This window comes from Lichenostomus cassidix, chromosome 20 (assembly GCF_008360975.1).
Source record: "Lichenostomus cassidix isolate B80296 chromosome 20, HeHo_3.0, whole genome shotgun sequence".
In the NCBI taxonomy this organism is placed as follows: domain Eukaryota; kingdom Metazoa; phylum Chordata; class Aves; order Passeriformes; family Meliphagidae; genus Lichenostomus; species Lichenostomus cassidix.
In genome coordinates this window covers 6,537,634-6,550,097 of record NC_139500.1, presented here as the reverse complement: position 1 = coordinate 6,550,097, position 12,464 = coordinate 6,537,634, and the positions used below count along the sequence as shown (strand labels likewise).

The window sequence follows — 12,464 nt, the reverse complement described above, 5'->3', positions numbered from 1 at the left end:
GATGACCAACAAGTGTTCTATCACAGTCCAGAAAAAATTTAAGGAGCATGACTACACATTTATGAGTGGCACATGTACACATCCATTCCCCTCCAAAATCCATGTGTTTGACTGAATAAAGCGAGGCCTTACTTTCTGGCAGACATCCATGTGCTTTTTGAGCCCCACAATAGTTTTCCTGGTTATAACACTGCAGGTTGGACAGGAGACTTCCCCCTTCTCGCTGATCTCCCGCTGCCACTGGTCCTCAGGGTTTGCTGGTGAGGGAGAGGAGAGAGGTGTTATATCCAACCTGTATGGGCTGCTTGATTTGTTAAGCTGAAAAGCAGTGAAGTGGGAAAGTTCCCAATGTTAAAAAAATAAAGATACACTCTCCCACGCAAAGTCAAGACCAGACTTCAACCATGCAGGCTCTCCCTGCCCCACTCTCCTGCAGCTGCCCAAGCAAACCAGGTCACTGGGTCATTTTATGTGGTTACCAGACCTGATGACCTGGGGAAAGGATGTTCACCTTTCCAACCCTGCTGATATCCTGCACACTGGGAGTTAAAACATGATGATGCCCCCAGCCACCTAATCCTACCCTGCTTGGAATAACTTCCCCCTGCCAAATGAAACAATTAGCAGGAGTGAAACAAAGGTGAGTGTCTCAGCTCCATCCGGACGTGTGCCTGGAAAGCTTCTCTGGCAATCCTCTTCCCGGCAGACATGGAGGAAGCTGGGGGACTGCTGGCTTCCAGGCATCTGTTTATTTGAATGGCTGTGACCAGCCTTTAAAAAACCCAAAATAAGAGATATGTGGGGCCAAAAGCAGCTCCCAGGCCCAGAGTTCACACCGCGTTCTCAGCAGAGCAGCGCTGGCCTTCCAGCAAGGGAAGCCTGGGCTGAATAAAATCTGCCAAGTCTGTTTATTTGGATGCTCTTGCAGGGCTGTGAGATCAGAGAGTCGTTTATTTGAATTTGAAAGAAGTGCAAGGCGCTGCAGCTGTGTTTATCTTGCACATCCTGCGTTCCTCCTGCTGTCAGAGCTCTCAGGGAAAGCAAGCAACCTGTGCTGGGTGTAGGCTGCACCTCAGAGGCTCGGGGAAGGCGTAATTATACTCAGAGTTATGCAGTGGTGTCATTCATGGGAATAATGTTAGAAAAATGCCATCATTGCATGGGTCACATGCTGACTCACAGTGAAGCCAGGTGGAACTTGGCTCTAAACTCCCAGCACTTTCATCACATTGACCTGGCACTGAAGTGAAGGTAAGGTGCCCCTCAGGATGTCAATTGTGGCTGCACTAACATTTTGGGAGCAGTGGCTGTTCCCACATCTGTGTAATAGCTCAAAAGGGCAGGAGTCATATACTCCTACCTCTGACTTTGTGCTGCTTCTCCTGACAAACTTGCCAGAAAACTTGCCCAGTGAACAACCTCCTGGGCTGAGAGGGGTGTGGAGACCACAAGCTACAGGTTAGAGTGGGGATGGTGGCATGAAGGTAGGGACCATGCAGGTCTGAGTGCACAGAAAAGCAGCTACACTCCACACAGAGCTGCTGCCTGTGCTTTGTCCCCACCAGCCTCACCTGCTGGTAGATGCACAGATGTTTCCTTCTTCACTCCAACTCCTGGAGGTTTCTTTTTCAGCTCCTCCATGTTGGCATTTCCCTCCAACTTCTTGGCTCGATGGGCTTTTGCTTTGTCCTCTGCTTTGACAAGACCTGTAAAGAAAGAGGATTTTTATTCAGTACTTGCTTTAATACCTTCAGAGCAACTTGCATTTAGCAGGTAAAAAATCTCTCCCTCTAAGCCAGGGACACTGAGCTGGCTGCATGTCTGCCAAGGCTGTACATGTAGGCTCAGGTCCATAATTATGACAAGCAATATTCTAACAGCTTGTGGTGTTTTACAAACAGCATCATTTCCCCCAACACAAGTTTATGAACTATGGAAACTCTGTGGCAAAGTGAGGTAGGATGTGTCTAGCCAGGCAGACAGGCTGGGAAGGAAGGAATAGGGTGTTTTGCAAGAAACTGGAAGGGGGAATTGGAACAGCAAATTCAGTGTGAAAAAGGGATGTTCCTGCTGATATCCCTGCACTGGAAAGGCTGTTTAACTCCCCTGGTTCAAATCCCCAAAATCCATGTGCAGTTCAGCGCTGTGCCTGCACTTGCACAGAAGGTGAGCAATGAGGTGAGTACCAGGTGAGTACCAGATCCACATCTGTCCCACAAGGATCCTCATCTCCCTGAACCTGGGTGTTGTGACTTGCAAACCCAGGGCCTGAATGGAGACAGCACCCTGTAACGTGCTGGGGCACCCTTGTCTTTGGGGAGTGACTGCCACATAGAACTTGGGGACTGTAGGCAAACGCCTGCCCCATCTTCACTTTCCATCTGAGGCAGCAGGTCACGGGCACACCTTGTTCTCCAGGAACCCACAGCAGACACTTCAGTCTCTGGCAGTGGCTCTGTGGGGAAGAGAAGGGAAACAAGCCCAGACTTCCCAGGAGCCAGAGGAAAGGAAATCACAGAGACCACATCCAGCCTGCTCGTCAGTGTTCAATTCCTTTAAAGCCATTAGTGCCTCTCCCCCGAGTGTCTCATACTGGAAGGTGCTGCCTCCTGCAGTGCCTGGAAACCCGCTTTCTATTTCTCTGGCTGAACGTATCTCATAGTCAGCCTGAATCCAGTTGCTCTCGTTCCAGGGATGCTCCAGGATTTCCTCCTCCTTCCCAGCCCATTTGGGTATATTTATGGAGCATGACCGAAGTCCCACTTGCTCTTGCTTTGTCAGGCTGCAGCAGCCAATTCCTGGGCCTCCTCTCAGAAAACATCCCGGCAACACATCTCCTCTCCCTTGGAGTCACTCTCCTGAATGTGGGCGACCAGCCCTGGAATTGGTGTCTGAGGGATGGGTGCGTCACCAGCCTTTCTACGCAGCAGAATTCCTTCCCAATGCCACTGGAAAAACTGCGACATCCCAGGATGGTGGGATGGTGATGAGATGATGTTTCTCATATCTCGCTGGTGTCAGCAGCTCGTTACTCTTGGGTTACAGCTGAACATACCCGGATCCTTTCCCCTCTTCCCTCATTTCCCAGAGCCAGGCTCCAAAATGGAGCAGACAGGGTTGTTATCAGTCCCAGCTCTGCTGCTGCTTTTCACTCCCTTTACGACTCTCTCATGGTAAAAGGTGCCAGCTCCTCCAGTGTGAGCTCCTTGGGCTTTGTCTGGCTCCACCACAGGGAAGGATCTTGAGGAAGGGGCTTCCCTGCAATGCCCCAGGGAGAAGATACAACCCCACAGCTGACCAGAGTCACCCTGTATTACCTTTTAGTCCAAATGTCCCCGAGATGGATGGCTGCTCCCCAGTAAACTTCTTAGGAGTTTTCTGTTTCCTTCCTGACTCAAAAGAGAGAAACAGAGAGAGAGATTTGGTCAAATAACTGTACTGCCAGGGGCATTCATCAGTCCTGGGGCATGGGGTGGGCACACACTCCATGTCAGGAGTCGGTCAGGGGCTGTCAAATGAAACAGCCACACACTAAACACCAACATACTACTGCTTCCCACGGCACAAAACCAGGATAAGTATGTTATTCAGGGTTAATTCAATGAGTGGAACTGGTGGCTCTTTCTGGTGCCAAAAGCCAAGCAGTTCCCACATGTGGCTCTGGTGATTTGCTTTGTTGCCGTAAGCGGTGGAACGCCAAGCCATGATAGGTACAACCACTGTCCTACACCAGCTCTGCAGCGGCCATGGACAGATAGAGCCTCCTCACCCTGTCTCAATCTTTCAGGAGAATGGGTTTGCCACCATTGTGGTTTAACTTGACACACTCAGAAAGGACAGACAGGCTGACATGGCAGCTTGCTGTGATGCCTGGAATTCAGTCCATTCCAATTCTGTCATAGGATTGTTAAGGTTGGAAAAGACTTCTAAGACCATTAAGTCCAACTCTCATGCAGGTCCTTTAGAAATATTTCTACCACAGCTACAATTGAGTTCTAACTCCCAGTGAAGCTGCAAGAAACTGGGAAGTGAGGGCAAGTTATCAGGGTCATGAAACAAGGCTTAGATATCCCTTGGATTAAGAGAGAGACTCGCAGCAGTGTTGGCTGCAGCAGATCCCCTTCCCGTGGGACACCCTCGCTCTGGGCTCTTGAACCAGTGTAGCCCCGGGCTCTAATCTTACTGTGCTTCATCCTCTCGGGGTCTTCCTCCTGCAGTGAGGCCTGGCTGCCCCGCTGCTGCCCAGAGTCCTTGCCACTTGAGGACTTGGCCGTGGGGGTGGCAGCTGCCATTGCCTCAGCTGCTGCAATCTGGAACTCCTTGCTCTCCCGGCTCTCTGCCAGGCACTCGCCATTCTCTGCGTGCTCCTGGGCCACAGCCTTTTCCGTCTTTGCCTGTTTGGGATGGATGGTGGGGCAAGCTGAACTCTCAGCAGCTCTAGGGCAAAGCACAGAGGGCTTGTTTAAAGAGGGGTTGTTAGACAAGTGTGCTGACACCTCTCCCCCCTTGCCAGCCCAGGTTGTAGGAATGGAGGCAGGCACATTCCCCTTCTCCCAGCCATCCCTACGCCACTGCCATGCAGCCCAGTCACAGCCTGGTACCTTTTCTTTCCACTGCTCTTCCCAATGGCCTTGGGGACTTTGTTTTCCACTTTGCTGGTTGGCACTGGCCGGTCCAAGTGATTCCAGAGCCGATGCTTTTCCAGCTGGGTTTTGGAGGTGAAGGCAGCTTCGCAGTATGAGCATGAGTATGTCAGCTTCTCTGAGATTGCACCCTGCATGGAGCAGGGAGATGCAGGTGAGCACAGATGTTAGACCACAAGAGAGAGGCTTTTTCTGACACAGGCACAAATGTAAACCATGTGAAATACCCTTATGCCCCTTTAAACAGTTATCAATAGTCCATGATCCCCCTGGGTCAGACCTCACACTGAGCTGCAGGGATTCCAGTCCTTCTCACACACACCTCACAAACTGCTCCTGGCCCATTTGTGCTCCTCATTGCCCCATTTAAACTCATGTTTCTCCCGGGGTTCAAGGCTTGAGAAGGGCTTTACCCCACAGATGGCAATGGAAGAGCCAGCCACTGGAAAGGACAGACAGTTCTCTGGTCTCCTTACCCCTTGGCAGCGCTGATAGTGGTACTTCAAGCCATAAATGCTGGGGAACTCCAGCCAGCAGCCTGAATTGGGACATTTCACCCTAGAGTGGGCTTTGAATTCATCCTTCCACTGGTTCATCAGGGGGAGCTGGGAACAGGAGAAACAAGAGACAGCTGAGTGAAGAGCACCCTGTGCCTGGATCTGTGCTGATGCATCCCAAGGGAGCTGGGAAGGCACATGGGACCTCTGATCATTCCCGTTCATCCCTTCCACCACACAGCCATGAAGTGGTCCCCAGGGATGTGTTTCAGAGTAGCAGTGCTCACTCCAGTGAGAGGCTCTGGGACAGATGCTGCAGGCTCCATAGACTAATGACTCCTGCTGAGGCTTTGCCGTGCCTCCCAGGGCACTAACACACTCCCTGCCAGGCCAGGGAATAAATCAAGCCCGAAGTCACCTGGGTGATTTAATCACCCCACATTTCATCTAGTCCGTAAATCACCCCTGTGCTCTCATGACAAACTGCTCCATGTGTTGTCCATGCCACCAGGCAGGAATTAAACTGCACAACTCTGCAGGGAATAAATCACCCCCTTGCCACTGCTGCCGGCTCATTAGCCAAACCTGACATGGCTGTGACGGGATCCAGTCATCTGGACCTGGCCCTGGGAAAGGGTGGCTGGAGAGGGATACAGCTCCTTAACCAAGGGGAAGATGCTGGATACCTGCATGGAGGGGTTGAGGGATGAAAATCTTGCTCAGCCCAAGACAAGGCTGCTCTGAAGATGAAACCAGAGGGAAGGTAGGTTTAACTGGGGAGTGGGGCTGGCTGGAGCGTGTAGGGCATATCAGAGTGAAGCAGGGAGGGCTCAGGGATTGGAGCGTGGGGGGTCTTACAGGGATGTCTTTCAGCGCCTGGTTCTCAGCCTTGGGTCTTCCTTTCTTCCTGCCTTCGGTTTTGTCACTGGTTGCATTTCCTGCAAACAGACACAGCACACATCACCAGCTGTGCTGGAGGAGCTGCTGTCCCAGCAATCTTGCTGCCCAGCCCTAGCTCCCTGCTGCCTGCCTGGCCCTCTCAGCTGTAGGCTGGCCATTCTCTGCCCTGGCAAGGATGGAGATTCCCCTCTGGAAGGCAATGCCAGCTCCCTTGTAAATGAGGTGCTGATAAGATGTGGTGCAGGGAAACACAGTCTCCTGAACACAAGCATGTTCATATTGCGGACAGCTGGAGTTCATTCCCTTTAGCAATAAGTTATCCTCCTCTGCTAGCAATTATGGCTTCAATCCCCTCAAGGTAACAGTGGCATCTGGGAAACATTTAGGGCACACGCATTTCCCCACAAGGCCACTGATTTGGAAGCCGTGTCTGATCTACATCGCTGGGGTCCAACCCTCTCCTGGGGTGCAGTCACCCCTCAGCATCCAGAGCTGCCCTTAGCAAGGTAAAGGCAGCAAGAGCCTCCCTCACAGAGGGGATCTGCCCAGCATAAAGAGACAGGAGGAAAAATCTCCTTGGGCCTGGAGATTCCTGGATAGAGAAATCAGCCATCCATCAGCATGACAGCCCTTAGTGTGAGGGTCCCTCGGGGCTCGTATGCTCGCAAGCCTCCATCCCGGGGGCCGCGACACGGGAGGCAGCAGATGGTCTGAACTCATTTAAGCCTTTCCATCCTTTGATGTAACACTTAGCTACCAACACGATAAATAGGCGGCAAGACACCCATCTCGTTAAGCCAGACACACGCCTCTCTGAAGGGAGAGACCATCTCCATCTCTCCCCTCCCGCTCCCAGGGCCAGCTCTCTGCAGCTCCCAGGGCTGGGGCTTTTTGGCTAGCACAAGCCCTCACTAGTGACCAGCACAGCTCCTTGAAATGAGGAACAGAGACACCTCGAGACCCAGTGCACTCTTTTTGGCAGCTGCCCCCCAATTCCTGCCACTGGGTTCATACCCTCTTTCCCAACCACCTCCACTAAAAGGAAAAACCAGTTCCTTACCCAGCTTGGGCAGCTCTGCCGGTGGGTTTATCCTTGGCTCCGTCCTGCTTTCTTTGCTGACAGTGGGTTTGTTAGAGCCTGCAGTTTTCCTTCCACCTTTACAGGTATAGGAATCCGCCATCTCTGAAAGAAGCAGGGGAGGCGTTAAAATTCACTCCTCGGAGCTGGGAACAACACATGGCGAAAGCAAGGAGAGCTGCTGGGGAGGGAGGGAAATGAGAAAATCATCATGCAGCTTCAAGATGCCCACAAAGAGAAGAAACGGGACGTGCTTCCGAGTATTTGTTCTACAGTTGAGGAACGCCACAGACATGGCTGGAAAGCGGCTTTCATTACAGCCTGGCTTCCCCTTCACATACAATGGCAAAGACTTTATTAAAAATTATGGGCTGACTTTGCCCAGAGAAGTAGTGAATAAATGGCTTTTCCTCTTCGTTTATTTCTCCACTTTCATTTAAGACACCAAAAGCAAAAAAAAAATAGTGAGTTTTAATGAACAGATGTAATGATAAATTTCCAATTTTCCTTATTAATGGGAAACTGTTATAAACTGAGACTTGTTAATGTTATCTGAATTTTCCGTATTAATAATTCAATTTGGCTTCTCTATAAATAATGAACATCAGGAATTATCGCAGAAGGCCCCCTCTCACTCCTGATGGAAGCGGGCAGCAGGACACCCCTCCATTCCTGTAAAGGTGGAAGGAAAACTGCGGTGCCAAGAAGAAGCCCACAGCATGACTGGCTCTGCCTCTGGCTTCAGGTTCCTTCTTCCCCTCCCAAAAAAACAAGCAAAGGCACATCTGAGGATGGGGGCTGCACTGGGAGATGCCTTATATGGATTTGGGAAAAGAAGTCCTCCACGCCTCCACAATGAGAGCATCAGGCCCTTGGGAAGAGATTTGTTGGACCACCATGACCTTGAGACCTTGGCTGGGACGCGATGCTGATGCTCACCCATGGGTTTTTTAAAACACAGCTTTGACTCATCAACCCCAATTCCTCCCACGGGTTTAGCATCATTCAACTCAAAGGAGCTGAATCCCAAAGCATCCACACTCATTTCATCTGTCCTCATGCCCAGAGGGATGGAGGAGCATCTCCTGTGTGGCCAGATTTCCATCCATGCCACCAACATCTGGGACAGGAGGGTCCAGCAGCTCTTTCTGAAGTGTCCCCAGAGACTTTCCTTGTAGGATCAGGGACTTTCCATGTGGGATGCAGCCCACACGCTCCAAGAAGAGCTGGCAAAAACTTCCAGCACGTGCTCCACTAGTGACACATATGGGGTTGTTCGCATGGACACAAAGGTTAATCGGATCAAGTAGAAATTCCAGCCTTGGCAACTGGTTCTGTGGCATTTGGTGCTGAACACGAGGATTGCTGATTCAGCTCTTTTGGTGGGAGAGCTGGGTAGCAGTTTGTAGCCTGCCTGCCAGTGGATCCTTCCTGGAGCAGGCACAGAGAGAGGTCTCTGCAGTCCCTTCCTAAATTGCTGCTCCACTCCCATCAGTGTGGGCACTGCTACTGCCCCAGTGCTCCAGGGATAAATGTGCCAGTGTCCTTCCTTCCTGTGCTGCCTCCTGACACCTCTGAGCAATCTTCACTCAAGTTGCTCAAAGACAAAACGGGGAAAAAAAAACTACTCACGAAAGTAGTTGTGAAATGAAAGCTGAAGACAAGATTTTCAAGCTTACAATGGGATGAAAACTGAGGGGAAACCCACAGAGCTGACACCTTTATCCAGCCAGGGCTAGCGCCAAAACGCAACGGGGAACAGAGCACAAAACCTCCTTGTCTGCCTCAGCCAGCACAAGGTGACATGGAAAGGGTGACAGGCAGGGCAGACCCTGTTGACATCTGGGGTGCACCCCAAACACCTCATGGCACTGCACACCACTGAGCATCACGCCAACCCTCCCTTCCCAAAACATCCAAAGTGTCCAGCTCAGCCCTGCCCCAGCACCTGGACACCTCTCATCCCCCTTAACGCATGTGTCCCCTCAAAGGAATCCTCTCTGTCCAGCTTAAGAGGGTCTGAATCTTCTGTTTTTCCACATCAAATGCTCCTTTGCATTTTTCCCCTTATTTTTTGACCAAATGAAAAATAAAAATCTCATAAACCAGTTAGCAAGAGCCAAAATCTGCTCCCTGAGCATTGATACAACCCCAGGGATTACAGAGGAATTGTCCTGGAGACAGAGTGCAAAAATCAGCCCATTATGGGTTTTTTTTGGTAATGTCCAAACTTCCCACTCATTTTTGAGTTACACACACTGAAAATGGGCAACAGCCTGTGCTCTTCCACACTTTCCTTAAGGTTTTGGTGAAAACTCTTTTGCAACTGGTAGTGGGAAGAGAAGGCATGTGCAGGTTCTGGCCATGAGCCAGGGGTGGGATGCTGTGTGGGAAGGTTGGGCCCTGTAGCACCTTATGAAGCCTCCAGCTCTTTAAAAGTAACTTTTTAGAAGTTTGTGGCAACATTTTTGAAGCATCCCATTCCATCTCCAGGAAGGAAAAAAGCTCCTGTGAACACAGGAGCCAGCACATGGTGAGTGGAAGCCTAGTCAGCACTGCTGGGAGCAAGGAGGAAATCCACGGCTGCAGGAAGAGGAAAGTGACATTTGGGAACCAAAGGCAATGTTCCCAAGCCACTGGCAGCCCTGCGTGGCTGGAAATTGGACATAAAATGGGAAAGGCGAAATAATTCCACATAGAAATGCCTGTCCACGACTTGGGATCTGGCCTGCACAAGCATGTAGGTAGCCAGGGACGACAGTGACCCTCTCATCCTCTCACAACGTCCTTATGGTTACCAGGGGGAAAGTCACCTCCAGATCCTGACCCCAAGTTCTCTTGCTGGGATTCCCATTGCTATGGATGATCTTTACTGCTCAACAACTGCCTGGTCACCTGTCAATCTGCTCCACTTATCATCAATAATTTACGAATAGCTCCAGAGGTATGGAATGCCAAGAGAACTCCCCATCTTGGCACAAGCTGTGTGCCAGCAGAGATGCAGTAAGGCCAGCACAGATGACGGACACCAAAGGACACTGCCATCCCTGTCACTGTCGGAGGAGCTGTGCTCCTTCCCATGAACTCCTGGCAGAACGGGAGCCGCTAGCAAAAACTTCCAGGGAATAAAGACAAGGAAGTTAGAAGGGAGGCTTCCTGGCGAGGAAACAGAATCGCCCTTGCTGGAGGTTTCCCCGGGAGGGAAGCACGTGGTGGGTGAAGCCCTTCGAGCCGCTGCCTCCCTGGGCACGGCTGGTGGCCCGGCAGCTCCGGAGGGACACGGCGCATCCCGCCGCTACCACCCGAACCGAGTGACGCCCATCGAGGCTCTCCAGGACGGAGAGCCTCACCCGCGGCACGCACCGACCGCTCCTGCCGCACATGGTCTGACCAGGCGCAGACGAGGCTTTGGAGGGTGTAAAGTTTCTGTTCGAGGCGCGTTATCCCGTCCCTCCCCGCTCAGTCCCCGGGCACTGACACGACGGGAGAAGCGCCCGCACACGCCTGGCAGACAATGCGTCCTCCCCGTGCCGCGGGGACCGGGGTGTCCCCTGTCCCGGGGGTCACTGCGTGCGGGGAGCTCTGCCCGGTGCCACCTCCGGGGCGCGGGGAGCTCTGCCCTGTCCCGTCCCGCTGTCACCTCCCGGGCACGGAGACCTCTGCCCTGTCACCTCCCGGCCCGGCCGTGCCACCCGCGTCCCCTTACAGCCCCTCCCCGCTGTCACCCCGCGGGCAGCGCCGCCCGGGCCTGTCACCCCTCGGGCCCGCGCCCCATCCCCGGGCGGCGGCCGGGGCTCTCCCGCGGGCCGGGCCCGGCAGGGAGGGGACGGAGGGCCCGGCCCGGCCCGGCCGCGCTCCGGGAGGGGAAGAGCGAGCGGCAAAATGGCGACGCGGCGGCGGGCGGAGCGGAGCGGAGCGGGGCGCGGGGGTCCCCGCCGCGGGGCCGTGCGGGCCGGGGGCCGCTCGGTGCTTACCTCGGCGGGCCGGGCCGCGGTGCGGGGCGCGCAGGGCCGGCACCCCCCGGCCGGCCAGGCGGTGCCGCCCGCCGCCCCCGGGCCGCCGTGCGGGGCTCCCGGCGCGCCCACACCCGCGGCGGCGCCGCGCTCCGCTGCCGCGCTCCCGCCCGCCCCTCGCCGCCGCCGCCGCGGCTCATGCGCGCTCCCCGCCCCGCCCGGCCCGGCCCGGCCCGGCCCGCCCCGCGCCCCTCACCGCTATCGCCGGGCCGCGCCGGCCTCGCCCGGCTCCGGGACCGGCACCGGGATCGGGACCGGGAGGACGGGCGGGGACACCGCCCCGGGAGGGCGGGACGGGGCAGCGCCCCCCGGACCGGGCTGACCCGGGCAGGTGCGGACGGACCCCGGTGCGGGCAGAGCTGCGCTGCGCTGCTTCTGCGGGGTGCGGGCAGCGTGCCGAGCTGCCATCCGCTCCTCCGGGGTGTCTGAACTCTGTCACACCCGCCGGGGTGCCGGCAGCGTGTCCTGCCCGCCGTCCTGCCCTCCGGGGTGTCCTGCCTCTTGTCCTGCCCTCCAGGTTATGGACAGGACACCTTGCTCCTTACCCTGTTCTCCAAGGTGCAGGCAGGATGACCTGCCTGTCGTTCTGCCCTGCAAGCTGCTCTGCCCGTTATCTTCTGCTCCAGGGCGTCCTGCCCATCATCCTACTTTCCGGGGTGTTGGCAGTGTCCTGCATGTCACTGTTCCCTCCAGGGTGTTTTGCCCATCATTCTGCCCCCAAAGGTGCTGGCAGGATGCCCTTCCCATCCATCAATTCATCGAAACGCAGGGTGCTCCAGGTCCCCTTGGAAAACCCCAAGCCCTGTGAATGATGCCGGGTGCGAGGCTGTCGCGATGTCCATGGGACAATTTCCCGGCTCCCAGGCTTGGGCTATCACCCCTGCAGAGCTGGTGGCACCTGGGAAGATGCCAGAGGGCAGAGCCAGCCTCGGTTACCAGCTGCGGGAATACACAGCTACATCAGGATCCGGCAGTCGCCCAGAAATTAGGGAAAATCACATAAATTTTGCCAGGTGAGAGCAGAACCCACAGCATCCACTACTGTCAGGGCCACCTTGCCTGCCATCACCGGCGTGTGGCTCCTGCGGTGCTGTCGGGAGCTGGGAGGCCCTGTGGCACAGTTGTGCAAAAAAAAGCCCAACCCAAGCCGGGAGTTTCCCCGCGGTTTTCCCCTCTTTGTCTCCAGTGCGGGAAAAGAGCTTAATTAACGTCTGCAGAGAGCAGGGAAAGCTCGGTGTAATTGCTAGGTATGATTATCGGTGGAGCGGAGGGTGCTCAGCGGGGTGGGAGGGACAAGCACAACCCACCTTCTTTGTATAAAATGAGGCATATC

General features: G+C 54.5%; 1 protein-coding gene across 5 annotated transcripts in view; it reads right to left on the bottom strand.

The window, feature by feature from the left end:
* ZNF512B (zinc finger protein 512B) overlaps positions 1–11,465 on the bottom strand; it is a 30,227-nt gene extending 18,762 nt beyond the window's left edge. For 3 of the 5 annotated variants that reach the window (XM_085079445.1, XM_085079448.1, XM_085079447.1), the window contains exons 1-9: positions 11,093–11,230; positions 7,101–7,223; positions 5,999–6,078; positions 5,120–5,248; positions 4,602–4,774; positions 4,184–4,437; positions 3,318–3,389; positions 1,572–1,706; positions 133–257 (exon numbers count right to left, since the gene is read on the bottom strand). In XM_085079445.1, coding sequence (XP_084935571.1) covers positions 133–257; positions 1,572–1,706; positions 3,318–3,389; positions 4,184–4,437; positions 4,602–4,774; positions 5,120–5,248; positions 5,999–6,078; positions 7,101–7,221 — 1,089 coding nt within the window. In that variant the 5' untranslated portion in view covers positions 7,222–7,223; positions 11,093–11,230. Of the gene's footprint in view, positions 1–132; positions 258–1,571; positions 1,707–3,317; positions 3,390–4,183; positions 4,438–4,601; positions 4,775–5,119; positions 5,249–5,998; positions 6,080–7,100; positions 7,224–11,092; positions 11,231–11,327 lie in introns of those variants that run through there. The other 2 variants (XM_085079446.1, XM_085079449.1) reach the window with 2 other exon arrangements.
* Positions 11,466–12,464: the final 999 nt, after the last annotated feature.